Here is a 22,721-nt window from a genome sequence, read left to right on the forward strand (position 1 = left end):
CTCTGATTCATATAGTATTATCTCACACTTGCAGTGTATTGTTTTTCTCTTTAATGAAATGCAATTTCTGCTTCATAGCAGCAGCAGCACAGATATGAAATAACTCCTCACTTAGCTCCTTAACTGCTTCCTTTAGGCAAGAGACGCCTAGGATGTTCATTTCTGCTCTAACAGTCTTTCTTCCTTTTTTTTTTTTTTTTTTTTTTTTATTGGCCTCTCTGGGGTTCATCCTGTTGCCATCCTCTATAGCCACCTATTCACAACATTGTGATGATCCCTGTTTACCACCTGGTAAAGATGCTCTGCCTGCAGTGCTCTGAATCCCTGTGTGTGCCTGGGGTCTGCGATCACAAAGCATGAGCACCAGCAGAGTGCCAGGACACGGCAGCACCGCTTCTCTGCTAACCCCAACTTGGCTGGCTGGGACTGCAAGGTTCATGGCAATTGCCTCCTCCCTCCTTTGCACATCATGCTTGAAATTGGTTTGTCAGCTAAGAGGTGTCCTCAGTCAGGGGATTCCTAGGAAGTAGTAGCAAGCTGAGAGATACTCATTCTAGCCTTGTAAATCACCTTTAAAAATGTCGTAAAATCCTCTTACGTTGCTGTTTTAGCCTGAAGTTCTCTGTCCTTAGACAGAAAACTGAACCCTTAGAGTGAGGAAAAAATAAAGCTTCAAATTATTTTAGGTAAAAAGTTTGGCTGCTCAGAAAAACACTGCCTAATTAAGGTCTGATCCATCAAACTCAAAGTCTTTCAGCTGATATCAAATCAAATCATGTAAATTACATATAAAGCCCACCCTAAACCTACATTCTTGTCCGTGTCTATGGCTGTATCAAAAGACCCTCAAATTACTTTATACTTTGTGACACTTTGTGACTTCCTTCTTAATTTTGGTAAGTAGATTCTAGTTATAGATTCTTGGTTCTCATTTTGGGTAAAAAGGCCTTTGTCCACTTTAAGGTGAGGTTTTCTCTGTGGGTTTAACCTTAGCATAGTTATCTAAGGCTGATAAAAAGGCAGATTTATACTACAGATTGTAGTCTTCATATTTACAATGTGCATACCTGTAAAGTGGAAATTACCAGTGACAATACTGAATCAAAGTTTTCATTAATATTTTTTATACATATAATTCAGTGCATTTATCATTCAAAACTAAATTGTTATTTTTATATTTCTAATTCAATGGTACCCACCAGAGTTTGTTCTGAGGCTTAGTGCTGTAAGCTTAAGAAAAAAATGTTAGTGTATGAAACAGCAAGATACAGAGCTAAAGACACCTATGCTGATAAACTGGAATATTATTAATGGAAAACTTTATGTGTGCATTGAGTTTGATACGTTAGATACTACTCTTCAGAAGACCGCAGAGTAGAAACAAATTACTGCTATGAATAACAAATCTTAAAAATTTACAGACTTTCATATTAAAATACAAGCATCTCTAGATTTATGAGATGTTATTTTATTAAAACTAGGATATGTTTTATTATCACAAACTAGTGTTAGGCTTTTATCAAAAGCCTATTTTATATTTATGTATTTTATCAAACATGACAGAAATTCTCTGTCTTAATCAACTTGTCAGTATCAATGAATTACATTATATCTCATAGATCAATCTTTACACCACATAATTACCATAATTTGTAATTTAATTGAATCCAATTCACTGGAGTCCAAATATGTAATATATGAAAATTCAACAGTTATTAAGTAATTAGCTGCAACTAAAAAAAAAAACCAACAAAAACACCCCCCCGAGAAAAAAAACCCAAAAAATTCTCCACCTAAACCTCCCACCCAAAAAAACCAAAAAACAAAAAAAGAAGAAACCAAACCTCAAACAAACGAAACGGACAGAAAAAAACCCCAACAACTCACAGTAGTTTAAAATAGATTGAACTCGGAGTATAAATTTAACTATTTGACAAGCCAAAAAGATTGATAGGAGGCTACACTCCTGTAAGTTATTAAGACTGGAATAATGACTGAAGTGATTAGCAGAGATGAATCAATTAGTCACTTTCTGGTTTGTGCTTCACAGGAATAAACAACACAGACCATGAAACATAACCAGATTTTCTTGAGGAGATACAACAAATCATACCATGACATTAATCAATACTTATTTCCAAAAGTCATTTTTAAAGCACCTGTTATGAGTCCTGATGAAAAAAGAAAGTTTCTTCTGTTCACAAAATGCCACAGTTTTAATGAAGTTGAAGTGACTTTGTAACTTTATAAAAATTATCTGTCCGAAGAATGTTCCTAATGCTGACTGAAGGACTTTGGAAATCTGCCAGTAGCTGATTTCAAAGAAGTCTGTTAAATGAGCATTAATAATTACCTTTGAAGGTATACTTTCTATTTTTTAAAGAATTGGAGCCAAAATTTGTGAGCTAAGCAAAGTTCAAAACTGAAGAAATTGGTTGGCCATAATTCTTGTTTCCACATTTCGAATCAAATTTCTATTTCTGAACCAATGATCCTGGAGAGCTACATAGAATTGTAGTAGTTTAGTTTTAATATAATGATCATGAAAGCGAGGTGGACATAGGAAGTTTTCAAAAGTATGTAATACCTATAACACACCTAAAATTGTTTTCTAAACAACCAAATTAGCATATGTTTAGTAAAGGAAATGCAAACAAGATTCCAAACTGTCTTGAAGATATCTTCAGTAGGTAACAGACATTCTCCAACTAAATTTAGTTGATTTTTCCTGCAATTAAGTTGTTATGTTCCTTCAAAAAAAGGTAGTACATAAAGTTCTTCAATTTGACTGTGATTTCAGCATTTGGAAGAAAGTTCTGTAATTGAAATTTTGAAGGTCTCACTCTAAAAACAGAAAAAAAGCATGAGTACAGTAGAACTGAAACCTATTTTATTGAACTGAAAAACATCTCTTATGCTGTACCAAGTAATAAAAAAACAGCAAACCATTGTTGGTGGTACCAGTGCTGTTTTGGAATGCCAGTTATTTATCAAGCTGAATAGTCTTAATTACCTGAATTAATTATGAATTTAAAGTTACAAATCTGAGTGCTTAGTCGAAGTGGATAATAGTAAGAAGGTTTTAAATATGAAAAAAACCCACTAATAGGATCCATGTCACATACCTCAACTATATGAAAATAAGGTGTCATGTTCACGCTAAATTTTCAGGCTTCCTTTCTTTCTTAGTCTCTGGGAAGGGATGGGCATGTTTGGTAATTAATTCATATAAACCTAAAAAAGATGTCAAAGGAAAGTGAGAAACTTGCCTTTCAACAGTCACAATATGTCTTTCTGTATTGCTTTCTGGGGAGTCTAGAAATCACCAGGGATTCAGCTCCTGTCTTTCAGTTACATTTGACTAGCTAGGATAATCTGAATTTAAGCTGTGATTAAATGAAATTACATACTGTCAACAAAATTCTTCAATATTAATTGCATGTTTCATCCATTAGCTTAACCTGCTGAGTAACCATTCACTTCCCTTCACCTCTTTCCTTCTACCTGCTTTGAAAAATATTTAGTTTCTACTATATAATCTAAGAGCAATTGGCTCAGTCTTTATTTACAAGTTCAACATAAGGTAAAACTTCACAGTGTGTATCAATCTGAGAAATACTCTGCACTCTTAAAGGCTCTTTACAGTTTAAATCAAGACCTCTCCTATTCCCAGAGCAATATATATGACATATTATATGTTAATTATATTTTATAGTTATATATTAGTTACAAATTATATATTACATAGTATGTTATATATGCTATCAAGAGATCTACATTGTAAGATTGGTTTTAAAATATACTGTGTAAGACAGAGGACAGCTAATCCAGTCTGAATATGTTGAATCCATGACTGGTTTAGAAATTAATCATCATATTGTACTCTTAAATTAAGAAAAAAAAATCAAAATAATGAGCTCAAACTTTGTTATGGAAATCTGCATTCTCCCAACTTCAGTTCTGAAGCAAGAATATGCAAATCCTCGGGAAAAGGCTATCTTTCTTTGCATGTGTGTGAGAGGGAAATGACATCTTTCTCTCTATCTTTTCCCCCCTGAATTTCTTTATTTCCTTTGGGCTTTGTGTTTTGTTCTACTAGGAGAAGAACCTGTTGTTAAAGTTGTGGGGAGAGCTGAAATTGTAGATTTGATTTCACTTGTTGTGAAATTTGATTTTTTCCTGCTTCCCCTTCTTCGCCTGTCCCTGGTTTTGAAATTTGATTTGTTATGGATTTGATTGTGGATTTGTTTCACTTCTGTTACCTGGTGTGGTATTCTTAAGCATTTTAGGAAAAATTATTAGTTAGCACTACTTTTTTAAAACAGAGAAAATACAACAGAAGTTGACCACAGGTATGCACAAGGAGACAACTTTCCAGGCCCATGTCATTTGCTTTGTATCTCACCATATCTCTTTGTATGCAAAATTTAATTTTGAAAATACCACTAAAGTGTCCTCTACACAGACCCAGACTGTTTTTTTCTAAGCTTTTAATGTTAAACAGGATTTGCAACTTGGGCCTGTTAGGTTAGGTGTGACTGGAAGATTTTGCCTCTGGAGAGTTAAAATTTCTAATCCGTTTTCATAGTTTACTGTGAAGATGTTGTGAATTAAAGACCAGGATATGACATTGAGGGCTCTGATTCATCAGCAAAGATGGCTTGCCTTGGGGTGGTTGGAATAATTTCCTTTGCACTTGATCTTGCTCTTCTCTGAGCATTTCCCTTGCCTGCCTGAGGGGACAGCTCTGCTTCCTGTGAAGCAGTTCTCGAACTGCTGGTTGATAGACCAGCACATTAAAAAAAAAAAAAAAAAAAAAAAAAAAAAAAAAGAGAGAGAGGAAAAAAGCAAAAAAAAAAAAAAAAGCAAAAACAAAGTCACCAATTATTACTTAGTTTACAGCTGTAGTCTCCACAGCTGTGAAAACCTGTGGCTGTAAAGGCAACTGAACCATCCCTAAGCAACCAGTGGGTAAAGGGTAGGTGGACATCCAGACTGGAAATCAAGGCATCTGTCCAAAATTAAACCATCCCTGCTTGTGAATCAAAACCTCAGTTATGCTAGGATCCCTCTGGCCATGTCTATTCTGTAAGTCAGCTTAGAATAAAGTGTAAATGACATCAGGGTCTGGGTTGCAGATTTACTTTTTATTAGCCTAAATATAGGCCTTCATTCTCCTAGCAAACACATGAGAAGACCATTTGTGGCAAATCAGTTAAAAAACCCGAATTATTTACATCTCAGTGCATGAGACCAATGAAAATAAACAAATGTCTAATGATAAGCAAACTTAATATTCCCTGTTATACTACTTAATCTTTTTGAAAACAATAGAACACACACTAATACAGTAAATGAAGAGATGATGCATATTTCTTTGCAATTATATAATTTCATTGTGTCACACGATTAATTTCTATGATGTCCCTGATTGTTTGGGAGCACATATCTATATAATACAGTCTTCAAAGAAACAGTAACCAAAATAGTTCTTTGGTCTACATTATTGATGAGCAGATGTAAAATAATAGAAAGTCAGGCTGGTCTTTTCTGTTTCAGATTGTTTCATTAGAAAGAAAATCATTTATTTAGTGATATATTTCTATTTCAATTAAGTACATACTTGTATATTTCATTACAGTACTTTCAGAAAATAAATGTTCATACTGCTGCCACCAGAGAAGTTGCTTCACATCTGCACTTTGCCTGTGTTTGTAAACTGCAAGTCCATGTAAGACTATTGGTTAGTGTTAAGACTTGGCTTGTGAGTCCCAACACTGCAACCAGATGTAGTTCTGAAGAGACTTATGTTTAACTTCCAACTTAAATATTTGCATACAGACAGATAGTGGTAAACAGAGATATGGTTCCTATCTTGATATAGCTAAATTCAATGTGTATACTTCTACTGAAACTCTTAGGAGTGAGGTTAGGCCAACGACCCAAAACATATTTATTTTTTATATACCTTCAATTGTCTGCATTTGGGGAAAACCTCCAATCAAGGAGGGCAATCATTACAGTCTGCCTTTTCAAATACAGTGGACAGTAACATAGACTGAATGAGAGTTGTCCCTTATCCTAAGGAGTCTGGTGGAGATTTCAAGAAAATAAAAATCTGCTGGACAGAAAGATGAGAAGAAATACTCGGTCAAGGTCGGCTAGGGAGGAATCTGGTGAAATCAAAATTGGAAAAGCCATGAAGTGTATAACTGTATTACCCACAGATGGCTGCTCTCCCTGACTGTGTTTACAGTGGGGATCAGGGATCTCACTTCCATTTAAGGTCCAAGGAAGGTGGAGCACATTAAATTGCATAGCTTCCTTCTTGCCAGCTTAATTCTACAGGAGCAGTAAAACAAGAACTACTTAAGTAAGCAGATGTAGCAAAGAATATGTGAAAGAAACTCTAGCAAACTTGTAAGACAGGAACCAGGAGTACGAGTTTGAAAGTAGCTGTCTGAAACACAATTTGGTCCTAGCATTCTCCTTCATTCTGGAGTCAGGTTTATTTTGGCCCAAGTAAGTGGAGTTTTCTTCTTTACATGGATTCAGTGGTTATTATACCTTATGTCTATTATTAAACCAGGTAAAACCAGGGATCAGCAGTTTCCTCAGCCAGGATTTGTGTAAAGGAGGGGGTTTATGGAGAGATGTGCTCCGAGGAGTGGACAGATGGCATTGAATCCTGAACTGGCACCAACAGGCAGAGGACCTGGTTCAGGAAAAAAAAAAAATTGTCTGAAAGGGAGAAGTTATCTAAAATTATGGAGATTAGGTAGAATCCAATCTATATTTATCCTTTATCTAACCAAGGTGCAGAATAGCCAGAACTTGGAGTGCAGTATCAAACCAAATTATCCACTGTGTCCTTAATCACTCTGCAAAGAGCAAGTACAGTAAGATTCAGTTTTTACCAGTCTTGCACAGGAAGGAGAGCTGTCCTCAAAACCTTGAATAATGACAATTAACATTCACATTCTTTGTTAAAGAAGGTAGTATGATTAGTCCTGAAGAAAATGAAGACTAATTTTTATCACTGAAAGAGTATCTTTTTTTTCAAATTGCTTCTGTTTTTTAAACTCTACACTTAGGAAGGTCTGTTAACAAGCTCAGCACAGAACCCCTGAGAATCATTCATGAAACACTGGAAGAAACCACTGATTGGCTTTATGGCTTTCTTTCTTTTCTGTCTGACATCATATGGAGTGACGATGATGACAGTGATGAAGGTATTTGTAATGTGGAGACTTCTGTAACTGCTCTAACTCCTGTTTTACATGCATTATGTTGGCTTGCTCAGCTTTTAACCTCACAGACAAGAAGGTCAAGCAAAATGAAAAGTGAATGTTGTTGCTAATAAAGCATCTACTGGCTATTCCAATCAGTAAATTGGTCTCTTTGTTAGCTTTCATCTTCTGTTTAATGTACCATTACAGAAAAGCTGTCAGAATTAAATATTAGCATTAGCACATCTTGAAATAAAGAGTGCTAATTTATACAAGACTTCAAAGCCACAACCAAAATATGCATGAGGATATTGCTTCAGAGAATGGTAATAGCTATTTTCTTTTAATCAACCAGAATCTAAAGAATCCAAATAAATATACAAGATAGACCAAGAAACTTAAAACTTTTATATTTGATATGTTAATGACAGGAAAATATATTGGGAGGAAAAAAAGGGGGAAAATAGAGCTTTGACTGAACTAAGGGGATTTTAGATGGCGTACTACAAATAATTCTGTGTACTAGAAATTATGGTTCTGCGATTATAGCAACATTCCTCACCTGACACAATCTGATAAATGAAAGAATATTGCTAACATTTCAAGTTTGGAAGTAACTATCCTTCCATTATAAAGAGAATAGTTCCCTGGTACAAGCAGAGCAGTAGTGGATCATCATGTCACGTCGTATTGGTCATTTTGACAAGCAGAGTGTAGGAGTGAAATCTTAATTTCATAGTAGTTTATTTTATATTCTATTGGCTATAACAGAATATAACTAAAAAGCAACATTTAATGAAACGGACTTCCACCTGTTTGTTCATAAACTTGAGATATTACCAAATCTCTGCCTTTTAATAGTGTGCATGAGCTTTTTTATATTAGCACCATATATGAATACTACTAGATAGATTGCTATATGCAGGTCTGTGAACAGGGCATCCTATTCTGAGATGGTTTACAACTAGTAGAAAGCAAATCTCTTATATGGTTTAGAAACGGAACATGAAATATGGTGAAATATGGAGAGCTTGCTAAAATTTTAAGTGTTCATTTTCCTATTTCATAGCTCCAAAAGTACCTGCAAACTTTCAAATACTCGAGTGGTTAAGTGTTAAGGCAAGTAGGAAAGGTCATAAAATACTTGACATATAAAAAATCAAGATCTGAATGCTCACTAAGAAGTGTTTGAAAATCTCAGTCGCAGTCTTATACCCAAGTATAAATTCCAAGTGGAATTTCATCAATACCTACCAAGAGTGTGAAAAGGCAATAGGCAACTTGCTGCATATGATAAAAAGTGCTTGCATGTGAACTCCCTGCCCTCTTGGGCGCTGCAGCCAGTGCAGCTGAGCCTACACACTCACAACAGTTGTCCAGGCTCAATCCTTTAAATTCCTCAGCCCATGTGGAGGTGGAATGACATACAGCAGCAATCAAATGTTCCTAGTTCCACTGAAGCTGAGTATTTTTTTGCCTCGGATTTCACAGGAAGTGTTGCTAGATTTACAGTCTTGTTAGCCTAAATATGACTTTTATTATTTGGAGCTAAAATGGAAGCTCTAGGCTTTTCCTTAAGACACGCATAAAATCTAGGAAATTTTAAATTGTAGTCACAAGTTAACATTCAGAACCACAAACACAGATTTGGATGTTTCCTTGGTTACTACTGCACAACGAATTTATCTACCCAAACCCAGGAAATCCTCTATGGTAAGAGAGATATGTTATGAAAAATCCAAAATCTCAGAATAGAGTGCTTGTCATTTAACATGTAAAGAACAGATTTTTATTTTTTTTTAATTGAAATGTGCCAGTGTGGAAAGACACGTTCTTATTGCTGCTGTTATTATTACTACTGTATCTCTTCTCTGATATTTGCTCTTTTCTCTTGGTTTAGGTGAAGTGGATTCTTCCCTGACAAAAGGTTGGTCAAAAGGTTGCCTTACTATAGGGAGCAAATACTTTGCAACCATTTTAAGAATTAACTAGTATATCTGCCTATAACCCAAGTAATAATTCTTGCTGTACTGTTTGCTGTGAGAAGTCTCAACTGTTTCATTATTATACAGAGTATCTGAAAAATGTTCATTAAAAATTATTAGCACTAAATAAATAATATTATCTGTGCCTTTGCCCTTTATCTGGGCCTCCCAGTAAAGGCAATGTGAGTTACATGTATGTCTGGATTTAAAAGATAATTAGAAAAAGCATAGGAGGAATATTTAGTGACAAATAATGGTGAAGTGTTGTAAAAGCATTTTACTTTGTGCCAACGCAGAACCCTAAAATAAAGACTACTTCTGAATCTTCTGAAAAAAATTACTTAGTTATCATCAGATTTTTGGAGCAGACAAATAAAGCAAGTAGGATATATAAATCTTTTCAGACATGGAAATTGTTACGCTGAAACATAAAACTTAAGTTTAACTTCTATTAAATCAAAATGAAAATGTATTAGATGGCTTGAGGTATTGGTGATAGGATGTAAAACTTCTTAAAACTAGAGTGTGCAAATTGAGCACAGCTTGATAATAACAAGAAGTGTAACCAACCCTGTGTGAGCTGAATTTACTACCCATCAAATTCTCAATAGGTAAATGCTCATACTGAAGAATCTATCACCCCCGTTGGTGATGAGTTTACAGTCCAGTTTCCTCTGAAGTTTATTGGAACTGGATAAGGCTTCTATTTAATGACACATTTTTTCAGTCTCAAAAGGACATCCAAGGAATGAGTAGGCTTGAAGATCAGGACTGTTCATCTTTCTATGGATAATCTTTCATGTTAGGACTGAAGAAAATTTACAGACATTGTAGGAAAGCATTCCATCTCTTTACTCCATTGGTAAGAATCCCAAAAGGGCTTAGCACTGCCTTTACTCTTCTCCCAAAGAGAGAAATGCATTGTTAGGTTGACAGTGGGTGAAAAGAATCTGAAGGTGTAGCACAGTGCTGGCTGGGACAGCAGGTACATGGGTTGAAGGTACCTGTCCACCATGGGCTGGCATAACTGACCACACTGGGAATACAGTGGAAATACCTCACTGCTGGGGAAGCTTTATCCATTAGAACATTATGGACAACATCATGCTCAGCATTGAAATGCCTTCTTCTTTGGGAATCAGTGACATACTCATGCCTTGTGCTTTCATTGGAACCCCAGGTTATAGTAATAAAATTCAGAGAAGCCTTCAAAATAAAGTGGAAGCTGCTTAAATTAGTCAACTGGAAGGAATGAGATGATTGATTGGACCTAAAAGTCCTTCATTCAAGGAGATGAGTATCCAACTGCCAGCTTGAAATATTTTTCTCAGTATTAAAAGATCACAACCCTGCCCTGGAAAAAACTGCTTGAGAAAGTCTTCTGTTTTTGGGGTGAAGGAAATGGACAGGCAGGCAGTGATTCCTCCAGACCAGGTATCTCACAAGATAAATCATACGTACAAATGTGAAAGGACCAATTTCAAACATGCTTCATCTTCCTGAGCTTTAAAGCAGTTTTTGAGTGCAGTTTTCTGCTTTCTGAGTGTGTGCTTAAGATCTTTCTCTCTGTCTTTTAAAGGACAAAGAGTCCCATCCTTATCTTCCTGAAACAAGCTGTTTCTTGACTAGGATTGATGAAGACCCTTTCTGAGTATAGCTGTAAGCTTTTATATAGCAACATCCTCAAATAGCTTGTTAGCATCTCCAGATGACTCGAAGTCTCCATTTCATCCTGACAGCTAGGATACTTGATTTTGTCACCTATTTTTCTGGCCTACAGAAATACAATATATGTGACCTGAAGCCACCAGTCCTTTAAAAAGCCCAGAGCAGAGCATTGGGCATACCAGCTTAGTGGGAGGTGGCTCTGAGCTCCTCAGAGCTATTGCTGTCTCTCTTCAGAGACTTCTTTTAAAATTGTTAAAGGAGCCAAATTGTCTTGGGGTAAGCATGTATAGAGGTTTTGGGGAGCTCTGTGATAAAGTCTAGAGTCAACAGCTTTTTTGCTGAAATTCACTGAATACTGAAATTCACAGCCTAAGCTAAGGCTCATGAGCACAGAAGGCAAAGCCCTGGGAGGTGAGGCAAGGGCTCAGATGAGGTCGTGCAGGTAACACTCACAGACAGCACAATCTGTTCCTCTGAGCACAAGCTGCACATCTCTTTGAGAAGCTTTTGCTAACTAATGAGAGCTGTCGTGTCTATGGTTCAGAAATAACAATTCCAGAGGAAGTTTTCTAAAACAAAATGACATTGCATCCATGATTTTCCCCATGTGACTACTATTAGGGCTGAACTCAAAGGACAAGATATACAAATCTGGAGAAGTTTGGGGTGTCAAAATGTTAGCAATTACATAAAAAAATCAGAACCAAATATTTAGGTTATAGGATATTCTTTCTTTTCATTTAAAGGACAATTTCTGCATCAATGTATCTTCCACTATACACAGCATCATTATCCATAGCATTGTGATCTATCCTTCTTTAGGTGGCTCTTCTTATGCTTGGGGTGTTGGAAGATTCACAATCTCAGTGAGATTGTGCAGTCCACTACTACCATCTCCAGAAGGTGAAGTTTGACTTTTTGAACATGTTTACAGGAAACCTCTCTCAAACTTCACCCTAGACAAATGCATTGCTACTGCTGAGTCAGATTTTTAAGTATTTGGGTTAGGCCTAACCCACAGTTATTGTGGTGTTCATGAACCTATTTTTGGTGTGTGAACAAGTCTTCAATCTTTTGTTTTGTTGACTAGTAGATTTTATGAATGTGAACATTTTATCACATCATTTACTTTTTAATGAAATACAGTAACTGAAAAAAATAAGATTGCTAGTACCAGAATGCAATTTCATATAAAAAAAAATTCAAGGGGAGTAGTAAGGATACCGTGTAGTGATGAAGGAAACAGAGAAAAGTGTAATGATAATTACCCAAAGAAAGCAAAGAAAGAACCCAAAGAACCCAAAGAAAGCAAAGAGCACCTTCCTAGAGATGTAAATTGAAAGCAAGGATAATAAAAGTACAATACAGACAATTAATTTGTACATGCAAGAAGACTAATATCAGTTTCAGAAACCCTTACAAAGGATGAAAATGCCTCTTGAGTGCCTTTTTTATTGCAATTATTTTTGCCAGTCCAAGGTTTATCACTATTATTTATCTTTAATAATTAGAAAAGAATGAAGATTTTATATTGTCCAGAAAAAAAAAAAAAAGTGTTCTTCGGTGAATTTAGTGAAAGATTATTCTGTAGAGGACTTTGCAGTCTTTAATAATACATATTCTCAGCATGCTAAAACTACAGGGCATTTTCACGAAAGGTGTTGAGAAGCCAGATTCTTCCAGGCTTAATGTGACTTTGGCTTAATTTATTTCTAGAACAATGGTTATGACTGACAGTCTTGTTAATTTTTTCAGGTTTAGTTTAACCTTTAGAGACAAATACAATTATTTTACAGCTGTATTTTTTCATATTTTAGTCCTTTTTAGGAGAAATTATTGCTATAGAAAAAGAGATACACTTTTTTTTTTTTTTTTTTTTTTTTTTTTTCCTGGAAGTTAATGACATCATTTGTGAGTCTGGAGAAAGAAAAGCTGAGCAACCTGGCATAAAAAATTGGACATAATGATCTCTAAAATATGAAGAAATGTAGACATTTCAGCATTGTTATCCATGGCCAAAATTGTCATTATTAAACTGTCTGGAACTTCATTCCCATTTACATATGGGTATGAAAATGGATACCTCATTTTAGTTAGCCAGGGTACACTTGACAAGCTGTGTACATGTAAGAAGTGTTTTTTGTTTGTTAAAGTAGCATCTTCTACTTCAAAACACATGATGCATTCTGTCTGGTAATATGTCTGGTATATGAATAAGTTGTTAGAAAGCTCTGAGAATGATTTGAAAGTCAGAAATATTATATATATATATGTATTTTACTTTGGAGCTTAGTAAATTGTTTTTATAAAGTATTCTTCCTTAATTTAATATTTGGGCTCAGATTAAATCTCTTTGTCACTTTAGTCTACCTGTTTTTTTTGGTCTCTCTTGAACTCTTTCACACACGCACATGTAAGTCTCTGTGCAAGTAATTTTTGTTTCAATAAATACGATGAAAACAGAATAAGGAATAGAGCATTATCATGCCACTTTTACCACCTCTGTATTTCCAAATAGGTTTTTATGGGCATAAGGCTATTTTATACTAACAATCAAAAGAAGCTTTATTTCCTTACTATAGAGATGGATCTTTAAATTTCTGTGGGTTAACTTTTGCATGAGGTGGAAAGATGTATAAAATAGTTGTACAAAATAATCCTATTATGCTTCTGTGTCTGTAAATATTTTTTAAGGAAAATGCAGTTAAAAAATCATATTAAAAAGAAGAAGCCACAAACAAGAGAAATCTCTATTACAGCTTGCAAGGAATTTTGTTGATTACAAATACACTTTTCAGCAAACCACCTTATCCTTCTATCTTCAGTTCAAATGCAAATATGGTTGCCTGAGAATAAGGCTGGTTATTAATATGCTGAAGACATACATGCCATGCTCTTAAAAAACTTGGCAACTTCTAAGGGTACAGCTGGTTACAGTGACTTACCCTCAGCAGCTCTGGCCAAGATTCAGTTTCTCCAGACCTGATTCCAGACACTCACTCCCATTAACCCCCCCAAAGTTAAGACAATTAGAAATTATTCAGTGCAAACTATGTCATTGTTCAGATCTGGGTATTAATCTGTGCTAGCAACATACAAAGTGCTTCTGCTCTTACACTGAAAAATTTACTTCATCTCCTTTTGAGGGTGATAAAGCAAACATCTACTACAGCTTTGCCTGCGAAAGGGGAGAGGGAGGAATTAACTGTTTAGAGAAGACTTAGGGAAATTTCTAATTTGGATTTGAAAACAGTAAAATATTTCCAATATTATGGACTGTATAAGCTTAAGAAGAACTGCAGTGGATATTCAAACAAGGTAGGGAAAAATCATACTGAAAAATATTCAAGGTTTTAGTCCTGCCATTTATAATGTGTCAGATTGTTTTTATCCCTTAAGTACATAAGAATGACAATATATGGTCACAAAAGCAAAAGTCCAGCCCACCCAGAGGATGGGACAGACTTCATTGCTGCCCAGGAGTGACCAATGCAAATGCCTCAGGAAGGGTATAAGAATTGTTTAAAATATGGCTATAATTTCCCAAAACAGTTCCCCATACTCCACACATTTGCCTCAGTCAGGGACTCCCTGGACCATGGTGTTACTGAACTCAATAGGGACACAGTTTGTACATGGCTGTAATCCATCTGCCATTTTCCATGAACCCAAGGTTAAAGAGAGCAGTTGCTTTAAAGTTAGTGAACAAATCCATCATGGCAGTAAACTACCTGAACAAGTTGGGTGTCATAAAATGATTTCGAACAAGATATTTTTCTTTGCCCAGTTCCCAAATGATAAGTAATTAGTCCCATTTCGACATCTTTTGTCTTGAAGAATTCTGGTATACATTAGAAAGTTTGTTTCTTTTTCGCTTTTAACTTACTAATATCAAATAACCACCTTTTCCCACAGTGGAAAGGCACTGGGCAGGATTCAGGTGAGTAAACATAGCTGGCAAGTGCAATTTTAGAAACCACACAGTATCTCAGATCTAGTAGAGCACTGGTAGAAGTGGCACAGGATGGGAGAAGTGCATCTGTATAAGGGAGATGGAGAATACCAGAGTACCTTAGTGTGTTCAAAATGCCATCAGGTGCCAGGTGAAGTTCTTAAATTTTAGTAAATAATTTAAAATTATTTGAATAATTTAAAATTATTTACTAAAAGGATTTTCTAAAGTTTAAAATACAAATTATATATAAATAATAATATGCTATTACTAAAGGTTTTAACAGGACAATATCTGGAAAAATTGAGATTGTTGGCTAACATAGCAACTACATTTCTGTCCAGAATACTGAAGTTAGAACACAACAAAAAAATACTCTTTTATCATTTAAAAGTTGTTTTGTTTTACAGTAACAAGTCTGGAAAAATAAAAGACAACAGGTTTTCCAAAGGTAATATTCATGCTCAGAAAACAATTTCCAACCAAAATAATTGCAAATGGACTAAAGAAAATAAACTCAGAGTACCATAGATGCAAAATGGAAACTGAGTTGCCAGTGTGGCTGCTATATGTGTTTCTTAAAAATCAATTATGCCATTCCTTCATCCCTAAAGCATATATCTATTTGTACTGGTAGTGTCTTCTGAATTCAGTTTCTTTTATGTTACCAGGCAGTAATGTTCACTTTTCTGCATATGAGTTGCTATTATAGATCTCTCTAAAAGACTCACACTGTCTCCCAAGGCTACACTTTACCACAAAGCCTTTTGCATAGTTTTGTGTAAAGTACACCCTGTGTTAAAAGATTAAAATTGTTGATTGATTTAATTCATAGATGTTAAACTGCTTTTCCAGATATGTATTTTTTTCAGTTTGCGTTTCTGTGGCATTCATTTCTGTTATTAATCTTATCTTGTTTTTACTTACTGTGATCAATACAGTAATATACTATCCAGTATAAAATAGCATTTTATAATGTAAATATCATCCAGATGAACCAAAACTACATACCGCTAGGGAATAGAGATGTCCATTATTGTTTCTTTGCCTATTGAAGAATAGAGACTGGATTTCCACTTAATTTGAAACATTTTAATCCGAATTTGCCAGCTATCATTTTTTAAAAGATACACAGAGAAATTTGAGCCACAAGGCTAGTAGGAATCTTGGGCAGAAGTCTAGCACCACAGAGGTCTGCAGCTGTTTAAGCTATCCTCTGAGCTCAGGGAAAACCTTAAGAGACACTATTTATATTATCTCAGTGAAAATTTTCATTTTTGCCCCAGTGGTGGAGCACTGGGGAGGTTCACACTCAAAGAGAAAAGAGGAGCATTAGGGGGATGCCCCCCTGGCTGGGAGCCTGCTGTGCCTGGGACACAGCAAATGCCTGAACTGAACTGGTAAGTGAGAGGGTCATCCAAAACTCAAACCCATAGCACCCACACTTGGGGGGACTGCATGTCTCTGAGAGAACTCTAAACCCCTCACACCTACTCTTGTGCCAAGGAGAGGATACAATGAGTCCCATGCTCATGACTCACAGAATCAGCATCTCTCTTATGCATGCCAAGCCCCTAAAAAAAAATATCAGTTGGATCTAGAAGTGTTTCAATTTATATGAATATATATTTGCAAACTAATACATTATGTGGGCTCTGCAGAGTTGACATTTTTAAAAGCTGAGCAGAAGAGCTGTGGTTAGTCCTGTGATTTCTTTATTCTGTTCTTTTCCTTCTCTCATAAAAAAAAACCCAACAAAACCTATTGAATAGTTTTACATGAGAAAAGATTTATTTGATGTTAATCAAGATTAGAGATATTATGTATTACTGCATACATCTTTTTGCTGTACTTAGAGTTCTACAATTTTTGTCTGCATTTTTTCTACATAAAATTACATTCAATTAAATGCAGACTGATAAAACTGACTGTGAAAAACAGCTTTTAAAAATGGTCCAATAAAATCCTTGCAGGCTAGCATACATAAAGAAAAACATGATAGGAAAATTTGACTTTCCACGTAAAGAAAAACATAGTTTTGATCACATGGTGCTCTCTATGATTCATTTAGGTGGATTCATTTTGTGGTTATTTTTTGTTGCTTCCTTAATCAAAGTTTAATTTGGTTTCCTTTTACATTTCAGAACTAAGCTACAGAATTGAATGAAAAAAACAGTCTTAACATACTTATATACTTGGAATTAAAATTACTTTTATGTTAAAAAATGTTAAGAGTTTAAGATCTTTAAGTATCTTCCATTTTAACTCTTCTAAAAGTCCAGTCATAACAATTTGTCCATATAAATAGTCTGCATACGGTTTTCCAGAATGAAAACTTACTCAGAGGTTAGTTACTCAAAGATAATTCCAAGCATCCTCTTCCCTGTAAATACCTTGCTGATAAGATGTTTTTCTGCTGCATGTGGAAACCCAAAAAAATCTTTAGAAAGAAAAGAAATTGTACCACACTATGTCAGCTTCCATTTGCCCTGGTAAACTGAGGCTTTCAAGCTGAAATTAAGCACAGCCATTTTCTTTTAGTGGAGTATGTAGTAAAAATTCTGGATTTATCTCAAAGAAACAAACCTTAAGGGAAATATGAAAGGGCTCCCATGTTTGCAGCTAATTCTTCAGCCTTGGGGACTTTTACCTCATTTTCCCTCTCATCTAAGTTTTGCATGAAAAATATCTTCCTAATTTGCTGAAAGACAATTTTATATTGAAAAATTTGAAGGATTTAGTTTTTAAGGAGCTCTGGTAGATATATAAAAGTATCCAAACATACAAAAACAAAAGGGAAAGGTCAACAACATCGATCAGTGATTTTGTAATAAAACTATTTAAACAAGTATACAAAGCTATTTTATTCTATAGCTACAGGAATGGTATTTCAAACATAGCAATATGGGAAAATGTATATACATTTAATTTTCCTTAACATAATGAGAAAAAGAGGAGTGGAATAAGTTCAGTTTAGAAAATTGTAGATTACAAAAGAGTGGCTTACAATAAAATCTTTCTAGTTATGAAAATTACTTGCCTTCCTGAAAATGCCTTCCTCGCAATGCAGCTTCTCCACTGTATAATCTTGTAAAAAATAAAAATAAGATAAACTGTCATCCTGCAATCACCCCTCAACAAGAAGATGAAGTTGCTGGCAGGCCACCTACAGTGGCCTCTTATAGGCCAGTGAAACTACAGTAGTGTAGAAAAACTGGGCTGTCTCTTGAACTAAAGTCTAATGTATTTATTTTTGTCTTGTTCCAGCATTATAGAGTAGTTTTAACACGTATCTGGAAGGCCATGTTAAATCCCTACAGCAGCAATATTTACAGTTTAGAACATGTTTTGCATAAATATACACCAGAGAAGAGGCTTCTCACCAAAAAGATTGAGAAATGGTCTTCTGCAATCTCTGCCAAAAGCAATCTTACAGAGATGGAAAATATGAAAAATAAAAATCTGAAAGGAAAAAAAAAAAAAAGAAAAAAAATAATAAAAAAGGGAACCTTCATTCTTAATCTAAATTGTAGCTGTGATTTCCAAAGATATGGATAAACAATTTTGAAACCATAGAAAAGAGGCAATGTGTCCTGGTTCCTCACACAGTGATGGAGCACACAAAACATTCAGCATTTTCACTGGTAAGAGGCAATTCACCACTTGTCGTATCTTCAAGACTTCAGGAAAAGTTGTTCTGTACACCAGCCTGAAGTTGCTGTGAATCCTCAAAACAGGGCAGGACCTAAAAAGTAACTAGAGATAGGAATGCATAACTATCAAACTAGAAGGGAAGTCACCTAAATCAGTTATATGTGTCACGCAGATTTTCCAACACTGAACCTTGGCACTTAAAACCTTCTGTTACACTGTCTTTGGTTCCTAGATAGAGACATAATACAGCAATTTAATTTCCCAATTTAATTTCCTGGTGGCTTTTTTTTTTTTTTTTTCACATTTTTTTCCTATTGCTAAATTTGTTGGGTTTGTTTGGTTTTTTTCTTTTTCCTCTAGAGTACATCTCCATGATGTACTTCTGGTTAGCTGGAAGTTGCTCTAATACACAAAGTTGTTTAGTCTCCTCCTAGCCCCAGAAGGGTAACTTCCATCCCTCACCAGCTGGTACTATCTAGATTAAAAATAGACATCAGCTGCACAACTGCAAATTTCCCCTGAGGATACCAGCAGCAGGAGAGTTGACTACAATTCTTAAACAGACAATGTCTAGAAACACGTTAGAAATGACATCCTTCTCATCTTCTAAAGCTCCTAACACCTCTCACTCTTGCCTTGCCCTCACTATCTATTTCCACCAACTCTTCAGGATAATCAGCTGCCTGCTACCAATTGTCTTGATAAACTAACACGGATATAGCCCCATTAAATTGCTGGTAATAGCTGTAAAGGTTCTGACCTTTACAATTTACAAGCTTTACAAGCAAAATATTAACTTCTGTTTCGCCAGGATTCTTAATGGAACTTTTTGTTTTTCACACTTAGATATTTATAAAAGAAAAAATGTTAAAACACAGAAACTGTGTATTGCAGCATTACTGCTAAGGGATTCTGAAAAAGATGACCACCTGGTAACATTTGCTTAGAAAAACAGTGTATTATCATTTCAAGTGAAATTCTGTCTGTTCAATTATGTCTTTAGAAAAGTAGATATTTTAAACTGATGTTTCATCCTCACTTCAGTAGGATTGCTCTAAGTATGAGGGGAACATATTGCATCTCAGGGATCAGAGCTGTTTCCAGTTCTTACTTCCTGGGTTACTTCAGTTATTCATTCTCATGTTTCAGATGAAGACAGTAATCCCTTTTTTTTTTTTAACTTTGCCTCTCATATAATTGGCATCTTTTATTCAGTTGGTTGTTTGGGGTTTTTTAAGGTATATTTCTTAGAATCATAGAATGGCTAGGGCTGGAAGAGACCCTAAACATCATCTGGTTCCAACCCCCATGCATGGACAGGGACATCTTCCACTAGACCAGGTTGCTCAAGGCCCCATCCAACCTGGCCTTAAACATTTCCAGACACAGCTTCCTTGGGCAGCCTGTTCCAGTGTTCCACCACCCTCAAATTAAAGAATTCTTCCTTATGTCTAACCTAAATCACCCTCTTCAAGTTTTAAACCATTTCCCCTTGTCCTCTCACTACACACCCATGTGAAAAACCCTACCCAGCTTTGTTGTGGGCCCCCTTCAGATGTTGGAAGGTTGCTATCAGGTCACCTCAGAGCCTCCTTTTCTCCAGGCTGAACAACCCCAACTTCCTTAGCCTGTCTTTATTGGGGAGGTGCTCCAGACATCTGATCATTTTAGTGGCTCTTTTCTGGACACAATCCAGGAGCTCTGTGTCCTTCTTATGTTTGAGACTCCAGAACTGGACACAGTACTCCAGCTGGGGTCTCACAAGAGCAGAGTAGAGGGGGGGAATCATCTCCCTTGACTGACTGTCTATGCTTCATCTGATGCAGCCCAGGAACATGTTGGATTTCTGAGCTTCAAGTGCACATTGATGGCTCATGTTGAGCCAGAAGTCCTTCTCCTCAGGGCTGTTCACAATCCTTTCTCCTCTCAGTCTGTATTTGTGAATGGTATTGCCTTGACCCATGCGCTGAACGCATTTAGCCTCGTTGAACTTCATGCAGTTTATACAAGTCCACTTCTCAAGACTGTCAGGGTCCCTCTGGATGGCATCCCTTACCTCTAGCGATTTGACTTCACCACAGTTTGTTGTTGTTGTCAGCAAACTTGCTGAGAGTGCATTCAGTTTCTCTGTCCATGTCACCATGTCTTGCATATTTCATCTGCAAGATGGAAACTCAGCAGAGGGTGGGGTCTAGGAGCTGTTTTAGCAGTGCCATATTGCTACCTACCAGTTCACCCTCAAATGAGGAATGATGAAAGGCTGTGCTTTCTCACTAAGAGCAAAAGTGTAGCATTCTCAAAGTTTGAACCCCTGTGTTACAGCAAACGGCTAATACATCATGTTATAACTCTGTGGTACCTAAAGCAACTCATGGGGGCTGAGGCCCATGGGTAGGTACTATCACAATACACTTAAAAATGCTTAGAATAGTAATACACATTTTACTATATTGAACAAGGAGATAACAAAAGTCAAACCCAGAAACATGAGAGCAGATGAAGATGCAAGCTCTATGGAGGGAATTCTGTGTCAGGAACCAGCAGAATCTCCTCATGCTTTGCCATCAGGGGCTGTATTCTCTGATGGAAATCTGTGCCATGTTGCACCACTACCTCACAGGGATTCAGGGGAGTGCACATTTTTTATTTCTTCTACTCCAATTTTCCAGTAGCTGGGACTTTGTAATGCATGCCCAGTGCCAGGCTGTCGTTAGACACTGTGAACTGTTGTTAAAGAAAATTATCTGGTTGGGGGGTAAGGGAAGCTAACTCCCAAACTGTATATTCAGCAGTGATTATCAGTAAAGCCACCTGCAATATTGATTCTCAGCTGATGGTGAGGGCATCTTTTGGGACAACAAAAAGTACACAGATACATCGGCCTGCTAAGAGTACAGCATCTCAAAATGTTCAGTGAGAATACTACTAGCTTCCTCTCTTGCAGTTAAAATAATAACCCTGCATATTCTATATGTGTGCACAGGACCTGAGGTCTAAAGAAGTCAGTGTCAAGCAGTATCCATATTTAAGGAAGTAAAATACTTACCTATTCAAAACCAAGGAAATAGAAGAGAAAGATAATTTTTCATGTCTGTTTGATAACTGAAGAAAACAAGCAATGAAATACGTCTTTTAAACCACATATTCCCTTACAATAATTTAATAAACCATGTTGTCGTCTCATAAAGAATCAGGATGGTTGCCGTGGTGACAAAGATTATCCTTGCTGCTGCTTGATTCTGTCATTTTTCTATACATGAATTCATAATATTTAGGATTTATCAACAATATGTCACACTGATAGAGATAAATTACATACTTTAAACTGGCCGTATAAGTCTTCTGTGATATTACAGCCTCTTTGTCAAATCAGCAATAAGATATGATGTGATTACTAGAAAATTAAAGCTATTTGTCATAAAGGATGAGGCAGAGCATCAAAAACCTAAAAGCAGAAAGAAAATCTCTAATAATTTAATGCATTTTGGACTTAGCAAAGAGTCACTATTTTTTGTCTTGTAAACTGATGAAGATCAGCATAAATTGAGCCCAGATTTATTCGTGCTGGGAAAATTTAGGTTGTAATGTATCAGAATTTATGTGTTCCAGGCTGCAATCTTTTATGATTGTTCAGACTGTAAAGGGGAGCTTGGGATGATATCATAATGATGGCACATTTTGCAATATATAAACCATATATACACACACTTATGTATTATGAAGATGTATTTCACTTCAAGGAATTTGTGTAAGGTTTTTTGTGATACATGATATCCTAATTGTAGCAGTAAGTTAGGCAAGATTCTCAGTGCTGCTGTCTGGAAAATATTTTTGGCTAACTTACAGAACAAAATCTAACATCAGTTGTCTTCACTAGGCATTAAAGTAGCTCCATCGAGTTGAGATGTGATGTGCACAGCTTTTTCCCTTTTGGATTATTTTTGAGGGCAGTGTTCTTGTTATTTAGACTCCACATAAAGAATCTAACCCAAATATATCCAAATAACCCAAAATCCCCAAAACAGACTTATATAGTCCGGTGGGGTTTACTATTGCTTTTGTCAAAGATGAATTTGGTCCAATAATTAATAACAGTTTCCTGCTGAAGAAAATGTAAGTACAATACCATAAACCAGACACTCTGTATGGTCTGCATGACTTCATAGTGCACCTATAATAAATGGCCATTAACATACTATCCCTGTGTGCAAACGGTGCTATGCAAGCTTTATT

At 35.9% G+C, this 22,721-nt stretch overlaps 1 protein-coding gene across 1 annotated transcript in view; it reads left to right on the forward strand.

Moving 5' to 3' along the window:
* Nucleotides 1-22,721, forward strand: part of TRDN (triadin) — a 212,082-nt gene that overhangs the window by 41,928 nt on the left and 147,433 nt on the right. Inside the window, 3 exon segments of the mRNA XM_071742449.1 lie at nt 250-291; nt 7,095-7,232; nt 9,130-9,156. Of these exon segments, the coding sequence (XP_071598550.1) occupies nt 250-291; nt 7,095-7,232; nt 9,130-9,156 (207 nt within the window).

Source organism: Heliangelus exortis, chromosome 3 (assembly GCF_036169615.1).
Source record: "Heliangelus exortis chromosome 3, bHelExo1.hap1, whole genome shotgun sequence".
NCBI lineage: Eukaryota > Metazoa > Chordata > Aves > Apodiformes > Trochilidae > Heliangelus > Heliangelus exortis.